Source organism: Filicampus tigris, chromosome 17, assembly GCF_054856515.1.
Source record: "Filicampus tigris isolate MCC_2025a chromosome 17, RoL_Ftig_1.0, whole genome shotgun sequence".
NCBI lineage: Eukaryota > Metazoa > Chordata > Actinopteri > Syngnathiformes > Syngnathidae > Filicampus > Filicampus tigris.
In genome coordinates this window covers 14,938,218-14,964,597 of record NC_141233.1, presented here as the reverse complement: position 1 = coordinate 14,964,597, position 26,380 = coordinate 14,938,218, and the positions used below count along the sequence as shown (strand labels likewise).

General features: G+C 44.3%; 6 protein-coding genes and 1 long non-coding RNA gene across 9 annotated transcripts in view; 5 read left to right on the top strand and 2 right to left on the bottom strand.

Moving 5' to 3' along the window:
• Positions 1-14,764, bottom strand: part of LOC147133573 (uncharacterized) — a 57,093-nt gene extending 42,329 nt beyond the window's left edge. For all 3 annotated transcript variants that reach the window (XR_015090298.1, XR_015090297.1, XR_015090299.1), the window contains exon 1: positions 14,492-14,764. This is a non-coding gene — a long non-coding RNA (uncharacterized LOC147133573). The remainder of the gene's footprint in view (positions 1-14,491) is intronic.
• LOC147133575 (uncharacterized) lies at positions 975-7,910 on the top strand. The gene has a single exon (XM_086057019.1). The coding sequence runs from the start codon at positions 1,063-1,065 to the stop codon at positions 6,865-6,867; it is 5,805 nt and encodes a 1,934-aa protein (XP_085913145.1). The 5' UTR covers positions 975-1,062; the 3' UTR covers positions 6,868-7,910.
• On the top strand, positions 8,047-14,043 carry LOC147133574 (scaffold protein ILK-like). The gene is made up of 13 exons (XM_086057076.1): positions 8,047-8,196; positions 8,306-8,446; positions 10,255-10,420; positions 10,497-10,592; positions 11,239-11,335; positions 11,428-11,511; positions 11,602-11,687; positions 11,791-11,900; positions 12,229-12,356; positions 12,445-12,566; positions 13,280-13,379; positions 13,459-13,589; positions 13,661-14,043. Exons 2-13 carry the CDS (start codon positions 8,358-8,360, stop codon positions 13,808-13,810), a joined length of 1,359 nt encoding a protein of 452 aa, XP_085913202.1. The 5' UTR covers positions 8,047-8,196; positions 8,306-8,357; the 3' UTR covers positions 13,811-14,043.
• Positions 14,765-15,339: 575 nt separating the features above from the next.
• Positions 15,340-16,941, top strand: LOC147133572 (thy-1 membrane glycoprotein). The gene is made up of 4 exons (XM_086057102.1): positions 15,340-15,437; positions 15,725-15,781; positions 15,849-16,175; positions 16,237-16,941. The coding sequence occupies exons 2-4, from the start codon at positions 15,745-15,747 to the stop codon at positions 16,320-16,322; spliced, it is 450 nt and encodes a 149-aa protein (XP_085913228.1). The 5' UTR covers positions 15,340-15,437; positions 15,725-15,744; the 3' UTR covers positions 16,323-16,941.
• Positions 16,942-17,503: 562 nt separating this feature from the next.
• Positions 17,504-20,643, top strand: bud13 (BUD13 homolog). The gene is made up of 9 exons (XM_086057077.1): positions 17,504-17,715; positions 17,873-17,960; positions 18,425-18,509; positions 18,588-19,009; positions 19,164-19,272; positions 19,353-19,491; positions 19,748-19,932; positions 20,029-20,110; positions 20,401-20,643. Exons 1-9 carry the CDS (start codon positions 17,576-17,578, stop codon positions 20,492-20,494), a joined length of 1,344 nt encoding a protein of 447 aa, XP_085913203.1. The 5' UTR covers positions 17,504-17,575; the 3' UTR covers positions 20,495-20,643.
• Positions 20,644-20,779: 136 nt separating this feature from the next.
• snrnp35 (small nuclear ribonucleoprotein 35 (U11/U12)) lies at positions 20,780-21,978 on the top strand. The gene has a single exon (XM_086057090.1). The coding sequence runs from the start codon at positions 21,126-21,128 to the stop codon at positions 21,810-21,812; it is 687 nt and encodes a 228-aa protein (XP_085913216.1). The 5' UTR covers positions 20,780-21,125; the 3' UTR covers positions 21,813-21,978.
• Positions 21,979-22,281: 303 nt separating this feature from the next.
• LOC147133569 (uncharacterized) lies at positions 22,282-24,923 on the bottom strand. The gene is made up of 3 exons (XM_086057107.1): positions 24,622-24,923; positions 22,703-23,054; positions 22,282-22,623 (listed from the first exon to the last, which is right to left on the bottom strand). Exons 1-3 carry the CDS (start codon positions 24,728-24,730, stop codon positions 22,503-22,505), a joined length of 582 nt encoding a protein of 193 aa, XP_085913233.1. The 5' UTR covers positions 24,731-24,923; the 3' UTR covers positions 22,282-22,502.
• Between the last annotated feature and the right edge of the window lie 1,457 nt (positions 24,924-26,380).

Below are 26,380 nucleotides of genomic sequence, written 5' to 3'. Positions count from 1 at the left end.
TTTCTTGTTTTAAACTTCCTCTAAGCAACATAACAAACAGAAAGAGCTGGAACAGAGTAGTGTGCAAATCAAGCCAGCGCGGACCGACAGCTAATCAATAGCCAACGTTGGCCTCTGTATAGATCCTCTGCTGGCTTTGAGCCTGTTTGGATTCAACTGGTGCCAATATTCATAGAAGCCACACACACATAAATGAACTTTTTAAGAGGGACAAACAAAAACTAGGAAGCAAGTTGAGCTAGCGCTGATTAGCAATGCTCAAAGTTGCAAGCGGTCGAAAGAATATAGTACACAACTTCTTTTGACTAACTTAGACTAAATAAACATGGCGCAGCCAAATAAGCATCGCAAACATACAAGGGCTTACTTGGAACAGGGTACGTCCAAAATAACCCCACTGTGCCAGATGCTGCTTCACCAAGTCTAAATACATCATGGAGGGCCTGCTCTAGTCAAATTCCATTTCCTCGTGATCACACATATACAATTGCTTGCAGTCACTCACATGCTTCTTGACCAAGTCTGAAGACAAAAAAAAACATTCATCAGTATCCAATCATAGGTTGCAGCATGCGCTGGTAGGTAGTGGCCCACTTTCAAACAAACCAAAATTGTTTGTATGAGACAAAGATATTATCTGAATATATGGAGCAGAAACATTGAATTATTGACAGAACCTTGGATAAGGATTGCATTCTAAATAACCTCAATTGAGCCACGCTGCTCCACCAAGTCTAAAAATATTACGCAACAACCAAAGTTACATTGCCTCGTGAATCACAAACATACAATTGTTGACCACTACTTGTTTACTCCCACGACATAATGATCATCGCCAAACATCATAGCTCTGTCATCCTTTATGAGACAGGAAAGTTGCCATCGACAAAGGCAGGAAAGTCTGGAATTTGTCCGGATCAGAGAGAGAGAGAGAGAGAGAGAGAGAGAGAGAAAAAAAAACACACACAACTCATCAGGAAGCAATGCGGTGACCCGATTGCGTCAAAGAAGACGACGAAGTCTCGTTACGGCGGGCAACAGTGTGACGCAGAGTCACGCCAAATGGAGAGTAAAATTAAGCTGCCAATACGCTCCTGCCTGTCGAGTCTGCAACTGCGACGCTTCCGGGAGATTTACCGGGTGGGAGAACGCCGACATCACGCGATTTGCATCCGTGACGGCTGGCTGAATTTCTACCTGACATGTGTGGAGGAAACGCAACGTCAAATATTTGCCGTTAATTCCAAGACTTCATTGAGAGACTCAAAAACACCAGGAATGTCTGGAAAGCAGGCAAAGGGTTCGCTAAAAAAAGGCAAGGAGGAGGTGAAAGAGAGAAAAGCAGAAGACAGACATTGGGATGGGATGGGGAAAGCAGGAAATCGGGAGTGGGGGGAGAAAGAGAAAGACCATGAGGAGAACAAAGTGAGTGACCATGAAGAAGAGAAAAAAAGCGACAGACAGGAAACGGAAAATCGCCAAGGGGAGGAAATTGACTGGGTGAAGGAGAAAAAAGGGAGGCCAAAGGAGGTGCAGGAGCAGGAGAGTAACCAAGACAAGGAGAAGAACTGCCAAGTCGAGGAGGAGGAGGAGAAAAGCATTGACCACAATGAGAAGGAGAAAGCAGTTGGCCAGGAAGAGGAGGAAATACAATCGGGTTACAATGAGAAGCAAGAGCAGGATGACTGGATGAAGGTGAATGAGAGTGATTGTGTTGAGGGGAAGAAAATGGCTGACCAGATGGAGGACATAGAGGGAGCTCGTGAGGAACAGGAGAAAACGATCAAGCAGGAGGAAGATGAGAAAATGAAAGAAGAGACGAACTGGGTGAAGGAGGAGAAAGACTCTTATCAAGAAGAGGAGGGAAAAAAGTGCAGCCAGGAGCAGGTGGAGAGTGATCAGGAAGACAAAGAGAAAAACAACAACCGGGAGGAGGAGGAGGAGGAGATAAGGAATGACCAAGAGGAGGAGACTGACTTGCTGAAAGAGGACGAACGGAGTGATCATAACGAGAAAGAGAAAAAGAATGACCAGGAGGTGGAAGAGAACAAACACGGTGACCATAAAGAGGAGGAGAAAAGAAACCAGGAGATGTCTGACCAGGAAAAAGAGAAAATATGGAGTTACGATGAGAAGGAGGAACAAAGTAAGCAAGAGGAGGAAACCACCTCGGGCCAGGAGAAAGTGTGTGATCATGAAGTTGAGGAGAAAATGATCAACCAAGAGGAAGAGATTGACCGAGTGAAGGAGGAGAAGGAGGTATGGGATCATGAATATAAGAAAAATGGTGACCAGGAGGAGAATGAGTTAAAGGACGAGGATGAAGAGGAGAAAAGGAGCAATCAGGAGGAGGAGAAGAAAGTGAGTAATCTCAAGGAGAAAGACAAAAAGAATGACTGCAAGAAATTGGGAAAGAAAAAAGAGAAAGATAATGACGGGGAGAAAATTTGTGATGTGGAGGAAGAGGAGAAAAGGAATGACAAAGAGGAGCAGACTGACTGGTTGAAGGAGAAGGAAGAGTGTGATCACAATGAAGAGAAGAAAAATGAGGGCCAGGAGGAGAAGGCCAATAATCATGACAAGGAAGAGAAGATGAAAAACCAGACAGAGGAGGAAAAAAATGATTGGGTGGAGGAGATTGACCAGGTGAAGGAGGAGAAAGATGACCAGGAGGGTGAAGAGCTAAAGAAAGAGAGTGACCGTGAAGTGGAGGAGAAAAAAAGCGACCTGCAAGAGGAGGGGAAAGGAATTGAGCAACAACAACAGACAAACAATCACCAGGAGCAAGTGGAAGAGACACAAGAGAAAGATCATAAAGAGGAGAAAAAGAGTGATGAAAAGGAAGAGGAGAAAAAGAATGAGAAAGAGGAGGCGACTGAATGGTTGAGAGAGGAGAAAGAGAGTGATCACAATGAAGAGAAGAAAAATGGTGACCAGGAGGAAGAGGCCAATAATTATGAACATGAAGAGACGATGAACGACCAGGAGGAGGAGAAATTAAATGATCGGGAGGAGGAGCTTGATCAAGTGAAGGAGACAGGTGACCAGGAGGAGGAGGAGTTGAAGAAAGAAAGTCATCATGAAGTGGAGGAGAAAAAGAGCTACCAGGAGGAAGAGGCCAATAATTATGAACATGAAGAGACGATGAACGACCAGGAGGAGGAGAAATTAAATGATCGGGAGGAGGAGCTTGATCAAGTGAAGGAGACAGGTGACCAGGAGGAGGAGGAGTTGAAGAAAGAAAGTCATCATGAAGTGGAGGAGAAAAAGAGCTACGAGGAGGAAGAGGCCAATAATTATGAACATGAAGAGACGATGAACGACCAGGAGGAGGAGAAATTAAATGATCGGGAGGAGGAGCTTGATCAAGTGAAGGAGACAGGTGACCAGGAGGAGGAGGAGTTGAAGAAAGAAAGTCATCATGAAGTGGAGGAGAAAAAGAGCTTCCAGCAGCAGGAGGAGGAGAAACAAAGTGACCAACAAGAGAAGAAGAGTGTCCAAGAGCAAGTGGAGAAGATACAAGAGAATGATCATGAAGACGAGAAAAGGTGTGACAAGGAGGAGAAAAGAAATGACCAAGACGAGGACATGGACTGGATGAAAGAAGAGAAAGGGAGTGATCATAATGAGGAAGAGGAGGAAAGGAGTGAACGGGAAGAGGAGCAGGAGGAAAAAAAGGGTGGTCATGAAGAAGAGAAGAAAGACCAGCAGGAGGAGAAAAGGAATGACCAGGAGAAGGAGATTGACTTGGTGAAGGAAGAGGATAGGACTAATTGCAACCAAGAGGAGAAAAGGAGTGACCATAAGGAGAATGAAGGGAGTGATGGTTTAGAGGAGAACAAGAAGGAACAGAAGGAGGATGACAAAGGGAGTTCCAAAAAAGAGAACAACCCAGAGGAGGAGATTGACTGGGTGACAGATGACAAAGGAGGTGATCATATTGAGAAGAAGAAGGAGGAGCAGGAGGAGAGGGAAAGTAGTCATGAAGACAAAGAGAAGAATAATGAACAGGACGATGAGACAATAAATGGTTACAATGCAGAGAAAAGGCGTGACGAGGTGGAGCAGGAAGAGAAGGAGGAGATTGACTGGGTGGAGAAGGAGAAAAATGGAAAACCGCAAGATAAGCAAAAGGAAGACAGTGATCAAGAAGAGCAGAAAAAGAGCAACCAGGAAGAAGACAGAAGGAAAGACCAAGAGGAGATTGCCTGGATGAAGGAAGAGAAAAGGAGTGTTCATGGTGAGGAGAAAAGAGGAGACCAGGAGGAGGATGAGAGTACTGGGGGAGACAAAGAAAAGAAAAAACAACAGGAAGAGATTGACTGGATGAAAGAGGAGAAAGGTTGTGATCATGTAGTGGAGGAGAAAAACTGCAAAAAAGAAGAGATGGAGAAAGTAAATGACCAAGAGAACACTGAATTGGTGAAGGGGCAGAACAGAAGTGATGACATGAAGGCAGAAAAAAGGTATACCCATGAAGAGGAGCAGGACACAAAAGTGGGTGATTACAATGAAGAGGAGAAAAAGAGAAACCCTGAGTTGGAGGAGAACAAGAGTGACCAAGAAGAGAAAACTGATTGGATGAAGCATGAGAAAGTGAATTGTTGTGATAACCAAAAGGAGGAACAAGGGAAGAATGAGGATTATCATGAAGAGGATGAGAAGAACAGCAACCAGGAGGAGCAGGAGGAAAGGAATGATCAAGAGGAGGAGCTTGACGGGGTGAAGGAAGAGAACGGGAGTGAACATAATGAGATGAAGAGTGACGAGGAGGAGCAGGAGAATAAGGAGGGTTGTCATGAAGAGGAGGAGGAGATGAATGAACAGCAGGAGGAGGGGGAGGGAAGGAGTGATAATGAAGAGGAGAAAAAGGCTGATGAGGACCAAGTGGGTGATCATGAAGAGGAGGAGAAAGGGAGCCACCAGGAGGATGTGGAGGACAAAAGCAATGATCGCATTGTCAAGCAGAAGAGTACCCAGAAGAAGGTGGAAGACAGGCGTTACGAGAAGGGGGAGCTGAAAAGGACTGACCAAGACGAGATCAACTGGGTCAAGGAGGAGAAAGAGTGTGATCGTGAAGATGAGCAGATGAATGACCAGGAGGAGGAGGAGAAAGGGAATGACAAAGAGGAGGAGACTGTCTGGTTGGAGGAGGGGAAAAGGACTGAAAATGTTGAGGAGGAGAAAATGGTTGAGCAAGAAGAGGAGCAGGCCGAGAAGGAGGGTCATCATGCAGATGAGGAGAAAAAGAGTGAACAGGAGGAGAACATTAGTTGCAGGGAGGAGGATGAGGAGCAAGAGGAGAGGGAGAGGAAAGACAATGACCAAGAGGAAGAAATTGACTGGGTGAAGGAGGAGGATGGTACTGGTCATGTTGTGGAGGGGAAAATAGCTGACCGGGAGGAGGAACGAGAGGAGAAAGTGGGTGGTTATGAAGCAGAGGACAACAGAAAAAAGGAGGAGGATAAGAAAATTAGTTACAATGAGGAGAAACACACCGACCAAACAGAGGAGAGTGACTGGATGGAAGAGAAGAAAGAAAATAATTATGAAGAGGACAACATGAACAACCAGGAAAAGGAGGACAGTGATCATGAAGATGAGGAGAAAATGAACGACCAGGAGGAGGAGATTGTCTGGGTAAATGAGGAGAAAGGGAGTGATCAAAATCGAGAGGGAGAGTTTGACCAGGAGGATGAGGAAGAGGAGAAAATGTCTTATGAGAAGGACTGTGCGCAGGATAAGGAGGAGAAAAAGGCATGCCTGGATGAGGAGGAGAAAAATTGTTACCATGAGGTGGAGGAAAAGAATGACCTAAAAGAGGAGGAGGAAAACAGGAGTGCTTATGTGAAGGAGCATGAGAAGGAGGAGACAGAGAAAAATGAACAGGAAAAAGAGTGTGACAAGGAGGAAAGAAGTAATAACGAAGAGAAACCCAATGACCAAGACGAGGAGGAAATGAGCTACCAGGAGGAGAACATGAATTACCATGAGGAGAAAGACCAGAAAGAGGAGGCCAAAAAGAGTGACCCAGAGGAGAGTGGCCCCGAGGAAAAGAAAGACAAGGAGAAAAGATATGACCTTGACAGGGAGGAGCGCAACGAGGCAGGGGAGGCGGGGGAGGCGGAGGAGCCAAAGGAAGAGAGTGACAAAGAGGAAGAGAGCGACCGGGAGGAGGAGGAAGGGAGCGATGATGACGAGGAGGAGAAAGAAAGTGACAACGAGGAGGAGAGTGACCAGGATGACGAAGAGGAGGACAGCGATGAGGAGGAGGAGGAAGACACTGATAATGAGGAGGAGGAGACTGATCAGGGGGAGGACGACGACGAGAGTGACAGTGAGGAGGAAAGTGACAGTGACCGGGACAGTGGCAGTGAGGAGGACAGCAATAATGAGGAGGAAAAAGACGGTGGCCAAGAGAAGAAGAAGAAGGAGGAGGAGGAGGACATGGACAAGAAGGAAAGGGAGAGGGCCCCTGAGGCGACGCAAGAGGAAGAGGAGGCAATGGATGTTGATGAGAGTTATGCTCAGGAGGAGATGGGAAGAGAAAGCAACATGAAGGCAATGGGCGACCACGACAAGGAGAGCGACCTCGAGGAGGTGCCTGTGGGCCGGTGGAACGATGCGGTGAGGAGGCTTTGGGTGGAAAGGTGGATGAGGGCGAGGAGAGAGAATGGGAGGCGCTGGGTGGTCATGAGGGGGAGGAGGTACAGAGCAATGAGAAGGCGCTGGATGACCACCAGGAGGAGGAAGAAGGCGAAGAGGAGTTTGGTTGCGATGAGGAGGAGGGCCAATAGAGTAACAGAGAACCCAGAGACCAGTCAGGCAGGAAGAGCAGAGTGGCCAGGAGGAGAACCAGGGAAGTGAGCATCATGAGAAGTGTGACAATGAGGAGGAGGTGGTAGAGAAGGAGGGGAGGAGAAAGAGACTGAAGAGAGACCATGGGGTGAAAAGTGACCAGGAGAAGGTGTGAGAAGAGGAGGGTGACCAGGATACAGAGGGAAAATAGTGAAGATGAGGAATTTGACAGACGGAGGTGGTGGAGGAAAATGAGAGGAGTAAAGAGGAGGTGTCAGTGTGAACCGGAGAACAAAAGTGACTATGAGGAGTTCACAACATGAGGAAGGGCATAACCAGAAGGAGGTGAAGAAGAAAATAGCTAGGTTGAATTGGAGAAACACGGTGGACATGAGGAGGTGGAGGAGAAACATGAGGAGGAGAATGGCAGGAGGTGGAGGAGTAGAAGGACAGTGACCATGTGGAGGTGGTGGAGCACCACAGAAGTGAAGAGGAAAATGAAGGAGAGGAGAAGAAAACTTGCAGATAGTTAGAGGAGGAGACAAAAGGAGAAGAGTAAGGAGTAGGAAGTGGAGCGGGCAGAAGAGGAAGTGAAGAATGAGGACGAGGAGGAGTCAGAGGAAAAGTAACTGATCAAACAGACTGAAAATAAGTGGTGACCATGAGGAGGTGGTGGCACAAAATGGTGAATAGTGATGACGATAAGGAATGGAAGGAGAGGAGATAGAGGAGGAGAAATTAACTAGGATCAAAAGGGGTAGAAAGAACGGACATCAAGAGGCGAGAGACCACAAGCAGGTGGGAGAAATGAGGAGGAGGTAAAAAAAACAAGAAGTGGCAGGAGAGACTGCTTGGGATCAAATGGAGGATAGACAGAAGGAAAAGACAAGGAGCTGAAGAGTGAGGAGGAGGAAGAGGAGACAGCCTTACAATGAGGCAAACAGAACCAATAAATATTGCCTAATAGTGGAGTGTAAATATTAACAGTGTATGATAAACTCAACTACTATACTTTTCATGTTTATATTACCTTGTTTGCACATTCTAATCATGTATTGTGTCGCATCAAAAATGAAATAATAAATCCACTTGGCCAAATATGAACAATCAAAACAAAACAAAAGTCTCTCATTACAACTCCATATAAGGAGACTTGCATATACTCGCTCGGCTATGTGCGACGTAATAATAGTGACGTCAGTGACGGCAGGAAAGCTACACTTTTAAATTTGTGCACCGGAGGGCGACCGAGCTCCATGATTATGGACCGGCCGAGCCAACCGCAGACGCCTGGATAATGACCCCCGGGGCGGGGCGAACTCTCGCGCCTGCCGCGCTTCCTCGCTTATGGGGAAGAACTTTTTAAAGGCTGGGTGGGAAACGGAAACAGCAGTAACGGTAAATTCCTTTAATTCATTGCTTTGCTCCTTTCGTTTGGTTTTTCCCCCCTCAACTTTATGTACGTTTCAGGCTGTGCTTTGTTGATTTTAACCTAACCGCATTTCAGGCTGCACGTCCCAGACGCCAAAGGGGATTTAAAGGAGCAGCCCAGTGTAAACATGGATGACATCTTCACACTGTGTCGAGAGGGCAACTCCGTGGCGGTTCGCTTGTGGTTGGACAACACGGAAAATGACCTCAATTTGGGGTGAGTGGAGAAAAACTAAACTGAACAAAAATAAATAAAAATTAAAAAGCCTTACGTGTGTGCGCTAGCCATCAAATAGTTTCCATATTGGGCATGCAGAGTTTGTCACAGTTTTAATGATGTCATCGCCACAAAATCGAGACGTCATTCTAATAGCAGCATTCCCTGAAAAGGAAGCTTATTCCCGGGGCCAGGCCATATATGTATGTTGACAGCCCTCATTTCCTGTGTGGGCGGGGCCAGGCCAACAGGAGAGGGACTGGTCACTATTCCCTATGTTTTCCATCACTGCATCTGGAATGCACTCGTGATGAGCTGCTTGGGAATAATTCACCCCTTCAGCAGCTCCTGGATTCTTTTTATAGCTCAGGAAGCCACAAGCGTGACATCACTTTGCGCCAGGGATTCCCAAACTGCTGCACTGGATTTAGAGTCATGGAAGATCAATCCACAAAAGAGATGTACTCTTATACAAATTAATATGATAGTCATGTTAGCCACCATTATGCACAATAGAATAAACAGAAAAGTAGAAATAATTCACAAAGTCCACACCAAAAAAAAAAGAGTCCCAGACAGGCTTGGTCATAAAATTAATGACTGGCACCTTACACAATAGAAATAAACACAATGACTAGAAATAATGAACAATGACAAACAAGTTCAGGGAATGCTGCTCAGTCACGCACAGATACTCACGCACACACACAAAATGTAAATTGTTCAAAATAATGTGACAGCTTCTCTTGCCAGTTATTCACGATAACCGCCAAGTGACCAATAAACACAACAACTACAAATAATCCACAGAGTCAAAAAAGTACACAGATAGTCCTCTCTACATGCTAAATCCAGGGACGTGTGTGTGCGTGCGTGCATGTGTGTGTGAGCGATAACCTCAACAACTTGGCAGCTGTCCGGCGTGCATTAAAAGACTGACAGGCATTCCCCTTTGTCACTGGCGTGTTTATCAGCACGCCAGGCGTCTGGTGGGCCTCAGACCACCCGCAGCGTGAGGAAGCGTACGCTGAAGTCTAAATAAAGATTGGGAGTGAAGAACATCAGCTGACCACAAAAAAAAAAAAAACATCCATGTGTATCTGTCTTTGCCTTTCACGCAGAGCCCAACAAACCGGATATTGCAGCAACTTTGACCACATTGAGCCCCTTTCACACAGAGATTCCCCGCAAGTTGTAACTGATCTGGAACATATCCGACTTTGCCTTTCAGCCAGAACCCAACAAAGAACGATTATTGCCGAGACTTTATGCATTTTCACACGACACAGCATGCTGTGTGAAAGGGGTGACGTGTCATACAGAACCCAGCGTCTGGTGTGATAAATAAAATAGTTGTGTGACAGCAACAATTGCCTTTAACACAACCCAGCGGGAGAAGTGGGCGGCGTGTATTAAACCTAAGCTAGCCAAGTTCCCGGCTTGCCGATATACAGCATACCATTTCACACAGCCACTATCCTGCCTCTGCTAGCGAATTTGCGGATGGTCTGTACCTTGAGAAATGAGTGAAATTTTTATTTCATATTGGTACATTTCACACACGACAAATGGCATGGAATTAAACTGGGAAGAAGCGGGCTTTAATGGTGGAGGCGTACGATAATTATCTCACAGTGAAAATTGCTTTCAACACAACAGGGTGGGAGGAATGAGAGTCAGGTGTTAATGTCCCAATTTTCGACTATACAGATACCATCAGAAGCTGAGAAATTTGCGGCTCAACTGCTTAACCACACACAAGGGGGTGAAAATGTCCGGCAGGTAACGCGGCCTTTTGCTCTCGCCAGGGACGACCACGGCTTCAGCCCGCTGCACTGGGCGTGCCGGGAGGGGCGCGGCGGCCTAGTGGACATGCTCATCATGAGGGGCGCCCGCATCAACGTCATGAACCGCGGCGACGACACCCCTTTGCATCTGGCCTCCAGCCACGGCCACGCGGACATCGTGGCCAAGGTACGTCATCGTCACGTGCGCAATTCGATGATGTCATCGGTGCGCAGTGACATCATCGTACTTGTGTTGCGCGCAGCTGATTCAGTGCAAGGCGGACCCCAACACGGTCAACGAGCACGGGAACACGCCGCTCCACTACGCGTGCTTCTGGGGGCAAGAAGCGGTAGCACAGGTACACAACAGTACACAGCGGGAACTTTTTACATTTTTTTTTTTTACAATTATATTGTTGGTTGATCCTGACAGTATATACCGGTACACAAATCATATTATTTATTATAATTTTGTATTTCATATGTATTCATCATTTTTGGCTTGTTTTCTTTTTTTTTTGGTGCTTTTCTATTTAGAATTTTTAAAATTATTATTATTATTTTAATTCCAGAAGTGAAATTCAACTTTCACAAACTTGGATGACGCCATAATATTGATAACAATTACAAATTTTACAATAAAATGTAAAAAGGTGAAAGAAAAAGAACTATTATAAATAAATAAATGATGAAAATGTTTTGATGTTATAAAAAAATCTAGTTTTGTGTCAGACACTGTCAATGGATTAAATATTTAAACACGTATGCAGTGGATCTAAAAAGTCTACACACCCCTGTTCAAATGGCGGGTTTTTGTAATATTCAAAAATATGAGACCAAGGTAAATGCTTTCAAAACTTTGGCCACCATTTTTGTGACCTTTAACCTGTACAGTTTAAGGGGTGTGTAGGCTTTACATCCACTGTTCAATGACATGAGTTACGTACAGTTCAGATATGATTCCATTTTTTTGCCTTGAATTACTCAAACGAAACGTGCGTTTAGGAACTGGTGGTGAGCGGCGCTCAGGTGTGCGTGTGCAACAGGTACGGACAGACACCCCTGGATAAGGCCAAGCCTCACCTCAGGCAACTGCTTCAAGGTCAGAGTGGAATCATGACGAAATATAGCACGATTATTATTTTAAGGCAGCACTGACAGATTTGTGCCTGTTGCTCCGTTTGATTGATTCAGACAAGGCAGAAAAACTGGGACAGAGTTTGAACAAAGTTCCCTACAAGGAAACCTTCTGGAAGGGCACCATGAGGACCAGGCCTCGTCAGTCAGCACCCAATCAATACAGACACTATTTTTCTTGATAAGTAAATTAATGTCTGTTTTTTTCTTTTGGGGGCGGGGGACCTTCAGGTAACGGCACTCTCAACAAGCAGGCCGGCATTGATTACAAACAACTTTCACTGCTGGCTAAAATCAATGAAAACCACTCAGGAGAGGTTTGTGTTCCCCCCTCACCTTTGCGTGCATGTGTATGTGTGTTGATTTACGGTGTCTATATTTGCATGTATATCTGTGTGTGTGTGTGTGTGCGCGCATCAGAGTTGGCAGGGTCGCTGGCAGGGTGACGAGGTGGTGGTGAAGGTGCTGCAGGTGAGGGACTGGAGCACCAGAAAGAGCAGAGACTTCAGCGAGGAGCATCCCAAACTACGGTAAATTATTCCATTCAACTATAACTCAATTAAGGTACTGTATTCAATTTTTTTTTTAAATGAAAACAACAAACAATTATCACAATCATAATGCTCATTAAACAGACCTATGCAAATAAATATATCTGAAGAAGTTGGAATGGTCATTTAAAAAAAGAAAAATACTGCATGGGCCAGAAACAAGACACGCTACAGGGGCCCAAAAGGGACAAAAAGGTCCTATTTTTTTTTAAGTATGTGATTTGTAAGGTCTTTTTTATTTTTTTTAATGTAATTTGTCATTAATCACTGAGTATAGTTCATTGTGGGTTGCTACACTATTGTGCAGGATCTTCTCTCACCCTAACATCCTCCCCGTTCTGGGAGCGTGTCAGTCCCCGCCGGCCCCTCACCCCATCATCGTCACCCCTTACATGCCGTACGGATCGCTCTACAACCTCCTCCACGAGGGCACCAGTGAGTCTTCATCTTCTCGTCGCGTGTGTCATAAATAGAACAATGCGGCAAAGAGTATCCGTGCATCTTTTTCCCGTGTGGCCTTCAGCTCTGGTGGTGGACCAAAGCCAAGCGGTCAAGTTTGCGTTGGACATCGCCAGCGCCATGACCTTCCTCCACACGCTGGAGCCAATGGTGGCACGGCTGTACCTCAACAGCAGACACGTCATGGTGAGCCGCCCAAGTCTTGACTAGACTTCAATACAATTATTTAATTTAATTTAATCAATTGAAATTCAATAAAACAAAAGCATACAAATACGAGTAGAAATATTTCTAAATAAAAGTAAAAATAAAGACTTGAGTGAAATAAATATTCTTTTATCAGAATGAAAACATTTAATTACATTTTATTAACTATTCATATTAAATCGTTTATCATATTAAATTAAAATCAATAATTTGGGTCACACTGACAATTAGATATAAAATTTAAAAAATATTGATAAAAATTAAATATTTCAAAAGTTCATTTAAATTCTAATTAAATTTGATGCTACAAAATTCTGTATTAAATTAAAAATGAAACAATATTTTGAGTGAGTTTCACAGACTCCATTAGATTAGAATTTTTAAAATGTACAGTTTCAATTTAGATATTTTAACCAACAAAGTTCAATTAACTGATTACAATTAACACATTCTCATAAAATATGTTATATTCACCAAACTAAATTACATTAAAACATATAATTACACTAGAATTAAACAATATTTTTCTGTTCCGTTAGCATTACTAAATTAAATGTCTGCACGTATCTCTGGAACCACCTGTCACGAAAAATATATGTTTCATTTTGTTGGATGTGGATTTATGTAGCTTGCTACCTGCAGAGTGTCAATCACTTGAAAAAGTCCATGCTGAAGTGTTTCTCAACTGGCAGATTGACGAGGACATGACAGCCAGGATAAGCATGGCGGACGCCAAATTCTCCTTCCAGTGTACCGGACGCATGTACTCTCCGGCCTGGATGGCCCCAGAAGGCATTACTACCTTTCCCTACCAACATGATACAACATTCCAAAAGTTACGCTTTTCAACACTTATCTTGTGATATTTCAGCCCTCCAGAAGCGCTCGGAAGACATCAACAGGAGATCGGCGGACATGTGGAGCTTCGCCGTGCTCCTGTGGGAGTTGGTCACCAGGGAGGTGCCCTTTGCCCACCTCTCCCCCATGGAGATTGGCATGAAGGTAAGCACGTCTACGACAAAAATCACCTCTTGTGTTTCCCATGCATACGTAACCATGCGGCCTATTCTCAGGTGGCCCTGGAGGGCCTGCGCCCAACCATCCCGCCGGGGATCTCGCCTCACATCTGCAAGCTGATGAGGCTGTGCATGAACGAGGACCCCGCCAAAAGGCCCAAGTTTGACATGATAGTGCCCATCTTGGAAAAAATGCAAGACAAGTGAACCACGCTCATCTATTTGCTTGTCCGCTGTACATAATGTCACTTAAAGCACACATTTTCCAGTACATATGTCTCAGTTGTAAGCGTTTGCTTTTTTTATTTTATTTTTTGCTTTTTCAATTCATGGGTGGACTATTTAGTGACCTACTTAGCCAAAATAAAGAAATGTGTATAAAGACAACACTGTCACTCCCCAATGCAATTAAAGTTGGATATTTATGGCAGAATCTTCAATTTGACATTATGTCTTCCTTTAGTGTCAATATAAGTGATCGTTTGTTAGTTTGTTTTTTTGTTTGTTTGTCAAACTTAACAATGAGCATCGGACTGGGCGGAAACTAAGGCTGACGAGGCAGCCAATAGGAGCTAAGGATTTCGATGACTGGCAGATGAGCTAAAGAACGGCTCCCGACACAAAAAACGAAATGTTATAATTCATAATATTCACAAAACGGGCTTTGAATAAGTAAGTAATAATACTGCCTCGGAGTTCGACTGACACATCAGCCAAAGGCAGTAAAGCATTTCGTGGACTGAAAGAGTTCCTCCAAATACTTCCGGCAAGACACAACAATTTACAAAACGCGTGTTCCGGGTTATAGCCTGAATGAATTAAACATGACTTCATTCATAAAACTCACATAGTTAATACAAAACAGAATAAAGGATTTAGAGCAGTTACCTTAACAAATGTTCCGCCGTCGTCCGGCCAAGGGAGAAACGGCGTCGGCATGCCCCGTCTGTCCTCCGTGTTTGTTATGCCGCCTTAAGCAGTACGATAGTACGGCGCTAATTAAATATGGTTGTTAACGTTCAGAGACACATTATATACGCTCAGGGGTATACTTAACTATATGGGCGTGATTAAGAGCGTAGACCCACACCATGGTGCGGTTATTTGTCACGAAAATATAGCATTTGTTCACTTCGGGTGAGACATTTTTCTTCCGGGTTCAACCAGACTTCTTCTTCTTCTTCCAGTATAGCGGTTGCGTACAGGTGCATTACCGCCAAATACCGGACTGGGGTGTGGAACAGTAGAGAGGCAGCAAAAAAAGTAAATAACTACATAACTCAGGGGTGTCCAAACTCGGTCCTCAGGGGCTGCCTTTCCTGCCTGTTTTTCCATCCCTCCATGCTGCAACACACCTGATTCTAATGCCCAGAATCGTTACCAGGTTCGGAGCTTGCTGATGAACTGGTCATTTGAATCAGGTGTGTTGCAGCACAGAGAGATGGAAACCAGGCAGGACATGGTTTCACATGGTCGTTTCTACCAGCCATGGAAGCAGCTCATTCACACGCTGATGATGCAGTATCAGTATCAAAATAGTCTCGTCTATGCTGTGGAAATGTTACAACTGACTGTAATTTGTTATTCATGGTGTGGTTGTTCTTATCCAGCTCCACGTACAACGTTAAAAGCAGAAAAGTGCCGGTAAAACAATAGTGATGACATGTATTTTTTTTTTATCAGGTGCCCTTCATCGGGCATCCATCCGTTCATCCTCGTCATCCCTCTCAGCACTTGCTCTCACTCTGGCCCCCACCCCCTTCCCAGCCCTCCCCATCCAGTGTTTTGCTCTGCAGTGCTGAGACTTGCTTCATCATCCTGCACCGGAGCACAGGTAAGGCTCCCCCGAAAAATGGTAGATTTGTGTATTCTAAGAGGAACTAAGGTATATCGGAGAAAATAAACAAAGAATGGATCATTTCCGGATACGGATTAAATTTCATGATAACATCCAATCCAGTTAATTCTAAAAATTGCTGCATCATGTTTTGCATGAAAGTTGATGGTATATGTTTTGTGCCCTGAAGAAAAAGCTAAAAAAAAATAGCATTAGCAGCATGGTGTCAGTGATCATTTAGAGGATTTGCCAAGAAAATGCTCTTTTTTTTCCCTGTTTTCCAGTTGGATGGGCGCTTTCCATCATGCTCCAGCATCTGTTTGTGTTCGGCATGCTAGGAGGTGAGGTAAATGTTACAAAGGAGTGTCTACCTGCATGATTCAAGCGCATTTTTTTCTTTTATACCAGTGTTGCTGACACCGGCGAGGTCCGACCTTATCACAGTGTGCCAGGAGGACGACGGTGACCTGCGAGTGGACTGCCTGGTCAAGGCCAAGCCCAATAAGATCAACAGCTATGAGTTCTCCTGGTCATCAGGCTCCAAGCAATCACTCATCAACTCCAACGTGTCCGGCTTGGCGGCAGAGGCGGAGTTCAGGCAAGTGAGCCACGTGACAGAGGTGGAGCCGCAAGGCTTCAGGCTGACGTTGAGCGGCTACCAGGACAAGCTGCCGCACAATACCACTTACATGTGCAAGATAACCGGGGAGGGAGCCAGCGTTAACGTGGAGAGAGGTGAGTGAAGGGAGGGAGGAAATTGTCAGTCGTATTTCTTCATCCTGGTCTTTTTCTGCAGATCATCTCGTCCCATGTGGGGCTGTCAGCATGTTTCTGAAGAACTCCTGGATTGTCGCTGTCCTGCTTTTATACCATTACATGTAATGACCTAAGCAGGGGTCACCAACTCCGGTCCTTGAGGGTCACTATCCTGCATGTTTTGGATTTTGCCCTCCTCCAACACACCTGATTGAAATTAAGCCTGATAATGATTCTGATCATTTGAATCAGGTGTGTTGGAAAAGTAAAACATCAACAACATGGAGGAGAGTGGCCCTCAAGCACCGGAGTTGCCCACACCTAACCTAAATTAATGATTGTGAACTGTGGCACGTGGGCTACTACCTCTAGCGGTATGCGAAAGAATCGCTGAATTAAATGTTCAAACTGTGCATAATATTACTGTGGTTACAAGGTTTTTTTTTTTAATCCAGTGCAGTACATTTGTTACATGCAGTTCGGTTGTATTTAACTTTGAACCTTTTTACCACGCACCCAAAGCATCTTCTCACAACCACAAAGGTCCTTGCAAGAATGCTGTACCACCTGCATGCGCCTCGGATGTTGTAGGCAAGAGAGAATCCATACTAGTATCGACATGTTCTGCAGTTATTCATAGAACTGTTAAGATGTACTTTTGTGCTGCAGAGTTGCTCTGGAAATATGCCTTACGAAGATGTATTGTTTCAACTCAAGTTAATAAAGTCATAAAAATTACAAAAAACGTGACCTGTTTTCCTAACATTTAACATCTGTATCTAGTTTTTGTATGAAATGTAAAATTACAGCAAGTACACCTTTAAAATGGAATGATGACGCGCCGACGTATCAGCGTGTGCTGCCATCTTGTAAATTCCTCCCTTCATTTATATCAGTGTCAAAAACACACCGAACGTTTTATGTATTTATCGACCTATTTATTTACTTTAGTGTCAGCTGACGCTGACCAATCAATTCAAGACTGTCGCGATATGATCAATTACACTGACTAAAATCAACAATTAAGCAATACATAAATAAACTTAAAAAATACAATAATAATAACAAGGATAAGCAGATTGGATAATGGATGGATGGATAATAGTAATAATAATAATGACAGGATACGCCATCGAGCTCAACTTCATTAAATGCATAACCTAAAGCTAAGGTAGTAGGTCTATAGTAGTAGTAGTAGTAGTAGTAGTAGAAATAGCAGTAGAAACTTTGCACTGCAAAGTAGTTGCCTCACATTAAGAAGGCTGCCTCTATGGGCCCGGCCAATTAGAAAAATGCACATACGCGTTCAGTTGTTTACCTTCACACTGGTGGGATGGTTGTTTAGCACTTCCCAGATTCCGTAGTTGCCCCATATCAAAATGGCTGCCTCCACCGCTAGCACCACAGGAGCAGAATTATCCAAAGCGGAGTACTTAAAGCGCTATTTGTCCAACGATGATGACGCCAAAAAGTCTAAGGGAAAACTTAAAAAGAAGCGGCATAAAGTTCCGGGGAAAGGGTAAGTTTTTACGTCGAGCTGTTTTTCTCCGGTTGTGTATGTGTAGCTAGCAGCTAGGTGCTACCATACGTTAGGTATGCATCACGTATCTCTTTTCTCTATGAATGAGATAAGGCGGTTTCTAAGTCGATTTTTGTCTCCCTGTCTCTTATTCAAGACTTAAAATAGTCGACGATGATATAGATTGGAGACAGATGGTGGCCGAGGAAAATGAGGTGGAAGAGGACGACGACGAAGCGCCTGTGGTAAGAAGCGATAGTAAGGTCTAGTATTTGTAATGTATTGTGTATTGTTATTATCTTGAAACACCAACTTGAAACCTTAACCCTGGGCAGAAAATCCTCACACAGTCTTTGTACAGTTATTTAAAGCCCCATCCCTGTCTTGCAACCTTAATTTCGAACCATAAGTCTTGTTAAAAATTGTAACTGATGATTTAAACCATAAACCCTGACTTGAAACTTCAACCACAAAGGAATTAAATAAAAAGTCTCACTTCGTCGCACTTATTTTCTTCGTTTTGAAGGAAAAAAAACCAAAATGCACTTAATAGTGTGAATAACATCAAAAGCCTTGACTTGGAAGAAATAATACATTTTCCCATGAAAGTATTGATCCCATTCCACTGGTATTGGCTGATATCTCTGGCATCGATATTATATGAACATTTGAAATAACCCGCTCACCGCCTGTTATCATCCACAATCAGATCGCTGAAGTGATTGACGAGCGCCCCGATGACGTGAGGATGCTGGAAGTCTTCCGAAGCAGCTCCAGGTGGAAAGTCATTGGAGGTCAGCCATTTTGTTTCGTAGTGGAAAATACACATATAAGTCTTAAGTATACAATAAGGGAGTTGTGTTACTTTATAGAAGATGAAAATACAAAGGACGACACCCAATCAGGAGACTTACCTGAGCAGTCATCGGGCAGAAAAACCCGACATGACTCTCCGGACGCTTCTCCACCAAGGAAAACTCGCCACGATTCTCCCGACATGTCGCCACCAAGGAAAAAACGCCACGATTCTCCCGACATGTCGCCACAAAGGAGGAAGCGCCACGATTCTCCTGACTTGTCACCACCAAGGCAGCGTTCGGGGAAGTCAGGAAAAGCACTAAGTGCACCTGCCTCCAGACGAGGTTCAGATTCCGACCAGTCGCCCCCAAGGAAGAAGCAGCAGAAGGGACGACGGGATTCCCTTTCGGACCAGTCGCCACCCAGACGGGGGCGGCGCGGCGGGAAAGTGTCAGATGACGACTTGTCGCCACCTCGCAGGACGGGACAAACGGAGGTGAAACACTCAGTTTGTCATCCAGGCTAATACGTTTTTATTGTTTGCATTTTTCTGTTTTTTTACTCTTCTGTACAGCTGCAAAACAGTAAAAATGTTTGTCTGTAAAATAATTTCCATTTTTAAGTGTTGTTGTTGTTGTTGCTGTTGCCAGGGCAGCAGTATGCTGTCTGGCGGAAAGGCGGGTCTGGTTTCCTCGGATGTTCTACGTAAAGAGAAAGAAGAGGCACGACGCAGGGACGGAAACAACAAGGATCTCGAAAGTCAGCATTATTAATTAGTTATTCGTTACAAAAAAAAACTGTTTGTTTATGACATGATGTATACACGCGCATGTTCCCAGATGCATCCCGCCACGCTCAGACTGTGTTTCGAGACAAGAGCGGCAAAAAGCGAGATCTGGAGTCGGAGCGGGAAGAACAGAGAAGGAAAGCCGGTGAAAAGGCGGCAAAGGATCAGAAATACGCTCAGTGGGGGAAAGGGTGAGTGAGGGGTCTTGGGAACCCTCATTTGTAACCCTAACCCCTTTTTGAAACCTTAACACTTGTTCGAAACCCCAACACTGGCATGAAACCCAAACCCGGTCTTAAAGCCTCGTGAAAATCATATACTTTGCAATGCAGACTCGAGACTTTAACGCACAGTTGAAAATCCTGTTTCTTGTTCCAAATTTTAACTCTGAAACATTTTATTCGAAGCGTAAAAGAAATCTGACGGATGTGAATTATCGGCTGGTAGGCTGGCTCAGGGTCAGATGGAGCAGCAGCGTCTGGATGACGCCGTGCGCGAGGCCCAGAAGCCGCTGGCGCGCAACTACGATGACGAGGACCTGGACCGCATGCTGAGGGAACAGGAGAGGGAGGGAGACCCCATGGCGGCCATGTTGCGGCGCAAGAAGGACCGCAAGACGCACGGGGTTAAAGGTAACATCAGAGCTATGTAACGGAGCTTTTACTTACATAATTTTAAGAACTATTTTGATGGGTTTTTTTGTGTGTGTGTATTTTGTTTTTGTTTAGAAAAACCTCAGTATAGAGGCCCTCCACCACCTCTCAACAGGTTCAACATTTTACCTGGATATCGCTGGGATGGCGTCAACAGGTACAGAGTGTGAAACATGAGCAGGAGTTTGGCAGATCGTGAGGGTGATGATATGGTGCCACATTAATATAATAATATAACAATACTCAAGGCATATATTCTTTATTCTCTGCGGAAAACAATTAATATTACTGCAGCTTTCTGAGTTGTGACAGTCTCCATGAATATCAGCGTGTCTGTATTATACTGCCCCCAGGTGGCCAAGGCGAGCACACCAGAAAGCGCAACGATTGTTCTCATCAGTTCACGCATTGAATTGTTACTGAATGTTCTTTATATGTGTTGGGCAGGTCCAACGGTTTCGAGCAGAAGCGCTACACGAGGATCGCGGACAAAAAAGCCCTGCAGGAGGAAGCCTATAAATGGAGTGTGGAGGACATGTAGACACAATAAGACTGTGAAGTTTAACAAAAGACACGGCCTGTACATAGCGGTGAAGTGAGCATCGCGAACTCATGTTGTAAATAGTTATGACACACTGTTGAGCACACATATTTTTCATTGAGAATTAAATCATGTGACTTTGTAGAGAAGTGTCTTTCAAAGCCTTGTGTTCATTTCACATTCGGAATGATAACCAGCAAATTTTTAATTTAAAATACATCATCCAGTATAACAAATACATATGTATACATCATACTTTTATGCATACGGTACATTTTAATCTTCAAGCCAAGCAAAAATCTCAAGGTTAATGCCTTTCCCCTGTATAATTGTTAAAGTTAGCGATGGTGTAACTGGAATATACTTACTATCATTTACACCTGCCGAACATTTTTAAAGGAATACCTTCGATTAAAATCGAGCGATATTTTTTAAAGGCAGCTCTGAATTGACGTTAGGCGGATTTGTGCAAGGTCATTTTAGTAGGAGGAAGGAATTGGCGACGGAATATTTGTTTCCCATCGGATTGTTTTTGTGAATGCACGCTAAAGCGGAACCGAAAAGCTACGCGGAATATTTTTGCATTCTGTTTTCGATTTAACGAGCCGCAAGCAACCGAAACAGACACGAAATGGCGGAATGGAGCCCCATCGCCAAGACGTACGATCCGCTCAAAGCCGGGAGCATCGACGGCACCGACGTGGAGCCTCACGACCGTGCCGTGTGGAGGGCGATGTGCGCCCGCTACAAGCCCAACAAAGGCGTCGTGGGAGACCCGCTGCTCACTCTCTTCGTGGCCCGACTCAACCCGACGACCACCGAGGAGAAACTCCACCAGGTCTTCTCCAAATTCGGCGACATTAAGCGGCTCCGTCTGGTTCGCGATGTGGTCACGGGCTTCTCCAAGCGCTACGCTTTCGTCGAGTACAAGGAGGAGCGGGCCGTGGTGCGAGCCCGCCGGGACGCCAACAAGCTGGTGGTCGACCAGCAGGAGTTGTTCGTGGATTTCGAGCTAGAGCGAACCCTCACAGGCTGGATCCCCAGGCGGCTCGGCGGTGGGCTGGGAGGCAAGAAGGAGTCTGGCCAGCTGCGCTTCGGCGGCAGGGATAGACCCTTCCGGAAGCCCATCAACCTCGTCGCCGGACCATCGCAGCAGGAGTGGCCAGGTGGCGGGCGCAGAGAGTGGGAGAGATCCGGACGGCGAGACCGGGACAACCGGGACCGGGACAACCGGGACCGAGACAGGGACGAGAGGGGAAGCAGGGGAAGGGAGGACAGCCGCTACCGAGACAGGAGCAGGCACCGAGACAGGAGATGAAACCTTTAAAACGTGGACTTGTGTTGCCTTTTTCATTATTTAATGTTTTTTGCGGGTTTTTCACCCCGCTCATTTTTATATAATGCTACAAATATATTTACATTCAAAATATGTATATTTGTACAATTTTGTGTTCTTACAGCCATATTAAAACTTTATTGTGAAAGTTGTCACCCACTCATCTTGAAAGTTAGAATTTAGAAAATGACTCACAACATCATAGTTCCTGATCTCAATATGCCCCCTAGTGGCTGCGGACAGCGTAAGTATGACGTCTGAGCAATTTAAGTGACTGCTTTTCCAATGCCATGGCATTTTTCTTTAGTCTAACAAAAAAAAGAGACTAGTTCAGTTGGATGAAGTTCTATGATTTAGTTTAAATCTAATTTGTGAGCCAAAATTTTAGTTATGATTGCCAATTTCAGATACACCACCGTTCGAGTAAAATGAAAATCGAAAGACGAGCAACTGTCGCCGATGCGCTTTATTTATGAAACTAGACTAAAACCACATATACAAAATAAGAACACACACAGGGTGCTGCAGGAGGATAAAACTCACATCCTGGCGCTCACATGAAGACTAACCGGCCATGTTACTGACAACGTGTGACGGATTAATAACATTTCAATTACGGTCACACAACAAATTAAATTTAGCAGTAGTCTAATTTTCCAAGTATTTTCACACCTAATGAAGTGTCCCAGTGCTGCTACCAGAAGGTCTTTCAGTGATGGTGGACAGACCCCCTCCAGGAAAAGGGTCATGCCAGTTGGGGTACGTCTCCCTGTGGACCGTCCCAAACTCGATCCTGCACCAATCAAAAAGTTTGGCGACACTAATTAGCAAGCATGGGCAAGTGACCGCAAACTTTTGACCACAGTCCTGACCTGAAAGCCGGGTTGATGCCAATGTTGTCCGGCTGCGGCGTGGCCGGAGTTCTCCTCCTGCGCCAGGAGGACGGAGGAGGGAAGTCCTTCTGGTACTGAGACAGCATCTCTACTTCTTGGCTTGGATCACTGATGTCTGCTTGCTCATCCGCTTCTAGATGTCTGCTCTTTCCACTTCCTGTTTGTCTCAAGGACGAAGGATGGGAATGCCGCGTCTCCTGCCGTGAGTTCTGTGAACCTGGAACGGAAATTCGACCTTTTCCGCTGTCTCGCGGCGGGTTGGTCCTGAAGCAGAAAGCCTCTCGAGATGTGGTCTCCATCTTGGCAGGGGTGTCCGGGTAGAGGAGGAACCCTGCAGCATTGGAAGGGGTTGAGGTAATCCTCTGGGCTCTATGCTGACAAATTGTGTCCACCTTGCTTCCTTTTTTATTGAACCATTTTATCTGTGTTAATTCAAATGTAATGAAATGATTTTTTTGTGAACAATCTTAAAAAGTACACATTGTCAAAAATGGCCACAAGTAGGATGAAAGGGTAGTGACATCAAACAAGGCCTAAAGGTTATTGTAGTTGTTCCCCCGCTATCTGAGGTCAGAAACCTTGAATTTGCCTGGCAACATTTGGTTTGACGTGTTCCTACATTTACCAGTCACGATTCTCAAGCAATCATCTTTAGGAAGTGTTATTCTTTGGTAGAAAAACAACCTTGTTCACTTTGCTTGGCATCGGACACAAGATGGCACGGATACGCTCGACTCTCTTTTATTGTTGGTGACATCCGACAAGTGCTTTCCCAGTTTCAAATCTCCTTCAATCTTCTTCTAGAGTTCCGTGATTACTGTTCTATGATAGAACAAGAACACTTTGGGCTTTGATAATCAGACAAAAGATGGGAGAGGTATGCTTGACCGTCTTTTAGTATTTAACCAGTCACCTTTAAACTTCGTTAAGTTTCTGGTCGTTCGGCCGATCAGATTCCAGTACTCAACTGTCTTTAAACGTCACTTGACGATCTGGCATCCACAAGTTTCCAGTCCTCATATGATCTTCTGAGACTGCTGTTCAATTGCAGAACAAGAACGTTGTTGGCTTTGAGTGACATCAAGATGGCGGAGGTGCCAGCTTCCAGACTCAACCAATCGTCTTTAAATTTAACTTGGTGCTTGCTTTGCCAGTTCCATTTCTCAAACATCTAGCCATCCATTTTCTGGACCGCCCATCCCCGCTAGGGTTGAAGGGAGTTCTCAGACAATGCTTTTCTAAAATTCCCATGATTACTGATCCATGGCTGCGCAACGATGTTATTGGTTTTGAATGAATTGTATGCAACCAACCAGATTCCAATTCTCAATTTGATGTCTTCAAACGTTAAGAGATGCTATCGTATTTCAGATGAATGGTAAATTCTACTTTACGTGTTCCAGTTCTCAGACTTTCCCAGTCTATTGAATGACAAAAATGTTTCTGGTGGTTACCCAAGGTATGCTCAACAGACCAGGCTGAAATATTCAGATCAATCTTCATCAAACCTATCCACAAGCTCATCGAGGTCTGCTTTACCGGTCCCAGTTCCAAGACAATCCTTTTCTGAATTCTCCCCGACAATTACTAGAGCAGAATTAAAAAAAAAAAAATGTACTGGTTAAAATGACATCCAACACCATACGGCTCAGGTATGCTCAACCGACCGGCTTCCAATTGTCAGTCAGCTTCAACGGTAACTCGACAATATCCATGAGATGGTTGAGGTCTGCTTTACCGGTTCTAGTTTTCAGACAATTCATCATCATGGCTCCACGGTAGAACAAAAACGTCACTGATTCTTACCCTACTTCTGTTTCTCAAACCAGATGTCATTGTTCCATGGTAGAACAAGAATCTTGTGAGCGACAATCCGTTACAAGACCCGCCAATCTCACCTGCCATTGTGGGAGGTTCCCCCCTGTATGCTCGAACCCGCCGAAAGAAGTTGTGGCGGTGCTTGGCATGTTGCAGGTTTTCATTGGAATTTTTTTCTGATTGTTCCATACCGTAGCATCTGAACCTCTCTGCAAGTTACCATTTCAGAGGCCCACACTTGCGTATTAGCCGCGTTCCAAAAGTCCTGTTTACGGCAGTCGTCATGGTTTACTGCAGTCGTCATGGTGTGGCAGGTACAGTAAGACAATAAAGCAGCTTTGTAATCGCTATGACAGCTGTAGTGTAGTGTAGTGTGGTGGAATATAGTGTCGCTGCGAGCCAGGAAATCAATTAGTGGTTTACTCGGCACCTTTGGCAGTCTGTCAGTTATGCGTCTTTCTTTGCCGCCGAGCAGCTGGCATCGGTCCCGACTCGGTTTATTTATTTACCACAAGGCCTGCTCCCGCCTGTAAGGGTTTTCTCTAGCAGACATCCGATTAGTTAAAAAAAAAAAAAAAAAAAAAAAATCGTATGCATGGAAAATAGCTGTTTTTGTCCTTAAAGTATGTGTTGTATTTGACATGCACAATTACAGTTTGCATGTTTGTGCTGTGCGTGAGGTTGCACTTTGACCCATATTCCAGTGAGTACACTGACGTCACGTTGTCAGATAATACAGACGAATCAGAGCAAACGCATGATAACCTTCTGTTTTTACACTCATAACGTTTGATTATGATGAGGATTATACTTCATCTGAATTAAATATGCAATGTTATATTACGACAACAAGACAGAAGTTAGTGATACTTGGTGTGCAACTGTTAGTACTACTTTTAAAATATATACTTTTAGTAGTGCTACTACTGCTGCTAGAACAGCTCCAATAAATGTTACTATTGCTATAACCACTACTTTGAGTACTACTAACTAATACTTCTTCTTTTACCATAACTGCTATTTATACTTTTCTTACTACAACTAACACTACTACTTCTTTTGCTATAACCACTACTTTTAGTTCTAGTACTACTAAAACTGGTAAGTAAAAAAATACACCTAAAACTGGTAAGAAGAAATACACCTAATATTACTACTTTTACAAGCACTACTACTTCTAGTACTACTATTATTCTTTCTTCTACTGCCACAACTCGAACAACTACAACAAGGCAAGGCAGCTTTATTTAGCGCTTTTCATAAAAAATGTGCTTCACATACTTAAAAGTACAATATTTAAAATAATTTATAAACAAAACAATTTAAAAGCAAAGTAAAGCAATAAAAGTAGCTTACTAAAATTACTAAAAGAACAGACAGTGCAAGAACATGATTTTGAAGAACTTGATTTAAAAAAAAAATCCTTTGAAAGACCTTAATCATAAGTATGGAACGAGGGAAGCATAGTTTTCACCCGCAATTAAAAGCATTTAAACTTTGGGCTGACTTAATTTTCTGTTGGCAGCTAATTCCGTTTGCATGCAGTATCACACCTAAATGCCGCTTCACCACGTTTGCTTTGGACTCTGGCCGAGTCTGCAAACCTCAGTGCCCTACTGGGTTTATATTCCATTGGCATTTCTTTAATATAATCAGGACCTAAGCCATTCAGCGATTTATAGATTTATATTCTACAGCCAGCTGGGAGCCAGTTTAAAGCCTTTGGAACTGGAGAAATATGTTGTGATCTCTTTGTCCCAGTCACATCCCGAGCTGCGCGTTCTGAATGAGCTGCAGCTGTTTGATGCTCTTTTGAGGGAATCCATAGTCACAAGATCA

What these genes read in the sequence shown, in the direction of transcription:
- LOC147133575 (XM_086057019.1), top strand. Translation starts at nt 1,063, where the DNA reads ATGGAGAGTAAAATTAAGCTGCCAATACGCTCCTGCCTGTCGAGTCTG.
- LOC147133574 (XM_086057076.1), top strand. Translation starts at nt 8,358, where the DNA reads ATGGATGACATCTTCACACTGTGTCGAGAGGGCAACTCCGTGGCGGTT. An exon ending in CCTCAGGCAACTGCTTCAAG is followed by an intron (nt 11,336 to 11,427) that starts GTCAGAGTGGAA and finishes TGATTGATTCAG; the next exon opens with ACAAGGCAGAAAAACTGGGA. An exon ending in CACCATGAGGACCAGGCCTC is followed by an intron (nt 11,512 to 11,601) that starts GTCAGTCAGCAC and finishes GGGGACCTTCAG; the next exon opens with GTAACGGCACTCTCAACAAG.
- LOC147133572 (XM_086057102.1), top strand. Translation starts at nt 15,745, where the DNA reads ATGCTCCAGCATCTGTTTGTGTTCGGCATGCTAGGAG. An exon ending in TGTGTTCGGCATGCTAGGAG is followed by an intron (nt 15,782 to 15,848) that starts GTGAGGTAAATG and finishes CTTTTATACCAG; the next exon opens with TGTTGCTGACACCGGCGAGG. An exon ending in CAGCGTTAACGTGGAGAGAG is followed by an intron (nt 16,176 to 16,236) that starts GTGAGTGAAGGG and finishes CTTTTTCTGCAG; the next exon opens with ATCATCTCGTCCCATGTGGG.
- bud13 (XM_086057077.1), top strand. Translation starts at nt 17,576, where the DNA reads ATGGCTGCCTCCACCGCTAGCACCACAGGAGCAGAATTATCCAAAGCG. An exon ending in GCAGGACGGGACAAACGGAG is followed by an intron (nt 19,010 to 19,163) that starts GTGAAACACTCA and finishes TGCTGTTGCCAG; the next exon opens with GGCAGCAGTATGCTGTCTGG. An exon ending in CAAGACGCACGGGGTTAAAG is followed by an intron (nt 19,933 to 20,028) that starts GTAACATCAGAG and finishes GTTTTTGTTTAG; the next exon opens with AAAAACCTCAGTATAGAGGC.
- snrnp35 (XM_086057090.1), top strand. Translation starts at nt 21,126, where the DNA reads ATGGCGGAATGGAGCCCCATCGCCAAGACGTACGATCCGCTCAAAGCC.
- LOC147133569 (XM_086057107.1), bottom strand. Translation starts at nt 24,730, where the DNA reads ATGGAACAATCAGAAAAAAATTCCAATGAAAACCTGCAACATGCCAAG. An exon ending in GGAACCTCCCACAATGGCAG is followed by an intron (nt 23,055 to 24,621) that starts GTGAGATTGGCG and finishes CCAATGCTGCAG; the next exon opens with GGTTCCTCCTCTACCCGGAC. An exon ending in GGCATCAACCCGGCTTTCAG is followed by an intron (nt 22,624 to 22,702) that starts GTCAGGACTGTG and finishes TGATTGGTGCAG; the next exon opens with GATCGAGTTTGGGACGGTCC.